Source organism: Lepidothrix coronata, unplaced genomic scaffold, assembly GCF_001604755.1.
Source record: "Lepidothrix coronata isolate B3197 unplaced genomic scaffold, Lepidothrix_coronata-1.0 Scaffold493, whole genome shotgun sequence".
Taxonomy (NCBI): Eukaryota; Metazoa; Chordata; class Aves; order Passeriformes; family Pipridae; genus Lepidothrix; species Lepidothrix coronata.
The window spans coordinates 1-1,683 of NW_016690673.1; the positions used below are offsets into that span (position 1 = coordinate 1).

General features: G+C 69.0%; 1 protein-coding gene across 1 annotated transcript in view; it reads left to right on the forward strand.

Moving 5' to 3' along the window:
* Nucleotides 1-260: 260 nt before the first annotated feature.
* LOC108510125 (heat shock 70 kDa protein 12B-like) overlaps nt 261-1,683 on the forward strand; it is a gene marked incomplete at its 5' end in the record, with an annotated part of 4,957 nt that continues 3,534 nt past the window's right edge. Inside the window, 2 exons of the mRNA XM_017839817.1 lie at nt 261-383; nt 1,070-1,674. Of these exons, the coding sequence (XP_017695306.1) occupies nt 261-383; nt 1,070-1,674 (728 nt within the window). The remainder of the gene's footprint in view (nt 384-1,069; nt 1,675-1,683) is intronic.

Consider the following 1,683-nt stretch of genomic DNA (forward strand, 5'->3'; position numbering starts at 1 on the left):
CAGGTGGGACAGGGACTCAGGTGGGACAGGGGTGGGGGGCTGGGGGGTCTCAGGTGGGACAGGGACTCAGGTGGGATGGAGTGCTGAGCTGGGGGACTTCAGGTGGGAGAGGGGGTCAGGCAGGACAGGGGTGCCGGGTTGGGGGTGACAGAGGGACAGGGGTGCCGGGTTGGGGGTGACAGAGGGACAGGGGTGGTGGATTGGGGGGTGACAGAGGGACAGGGGTCCTGGCCAAGGGAGGACCAGGTGGGAGCCCCCAGACCCCCTGTCCCTCCCCAGTGTGAACTTTGTGAAGTGGTCGTCGCAGGGGATGCTCCGGATGTCCCCGGAGGCCATGAACGAGCTCTTCCAGCCCACCATCACCCACATCATCCAGCACATCGGTGCGTCCCGGGGACCCCGCCCTGATCCGGGGACCCCCTCCGTCCCTGGGATCCCCCCTATCCCTGGGAGCCCCCCATCCCTGGGACCACCTCCATCCCTGGGACTCTCTCCCTATCCCTGGGAGCCCCCCATCCCTGGGACCACCCCCATCCCTGAGATGACTCCTATCCCCAGGAGCCCTCCATCCCTGGAATCCCCCCCTGTCCCTGGAACCTCCCCTGTCACTGGGAGCCCTCCTGTCCTTGGGAACCCTTCTCTATGAGCCCTCCACCCCTAGGACCACCCCCATCCCTGGGACCCCTACTATCCCTGGGAACCCCCCTTGCCCCTGTGACCCCCTTTTGTCCCTGGGACCCCCTGTCTCTGGGAGCACCCCATCCCTGGGACCTTCCCTGTCCCCATGAGCCTTCCACCCCTGGGAGCTCCTCCATCCCTGGAACCTCTCCCATCCCTGGGAACCCCCTTCTGTCCCTGGGACCCCCTTCTGTCCCTGGGACCCCCTATCTCTGGGACCCCCTCCCATCCCTGAGACCCCCTGTCTCTGGGAGCACCCCATCCCTCAGACCCTCCCCGTCCCCTGAACCTCTCCCATCCCTGGCAGCCCCCAATCCCCGGGACCCCATCACCCCTGAGCCCCCCCAGGGCGGCCCCGAAGGCCCCCAGCTCCCAAACCCTTTCCCTCCAGACTCGCTGCTGAAGAAGCCGGAGGTGGAGGGTGTCAAGTTCCTGTTCCTGGTGGGGGGCTTCGCCGAGTCGCCGGTGCTGCAGCGGGCGGTGCAGGCGGCCTTCGGCGCCCGCTGCCGCCTCATCGTCCCGCAGGACGTGGGGCTCACCATCCTCAAGGGCGCCGTGCTCTTCGGCCTCGACCCCGGCGTGGTGCGGGTGCGGCGCTCGCCCCTCACCTACGGCGTGGGCGTCCTCAACAAGTTCGTGGAGGGGAAGCACCCGCGGGAGAAGCTGCTGGTCAAGGAGGGCCGGAACTGGTGCACCGACGTCTTCGAGAAGTTCGTGTCCGTGGACCAGTCGGTGGCGCTGGGGGAGGTGGTTCAGCGCAGCTACTGCCCCGCGCGGCCCGGCCAGCGCCGCACCCTCATCAACATCTACTGCAGCGCCCGCGACGACGTGCGCTACATCACCGACCCCGGCGTGCGCCACTGCGGCACCATCAGCCTCCAGCTCGACGGCGACGGCGGCGACGGGGGGGACGGGGGGGACGCCGGCCCGGCGCGGGGCCGCAGGGAGATCCGGGCCAGCATGCAGTTCGGGGACACCGAGATCAAGGTCACCGCCGTGGACACC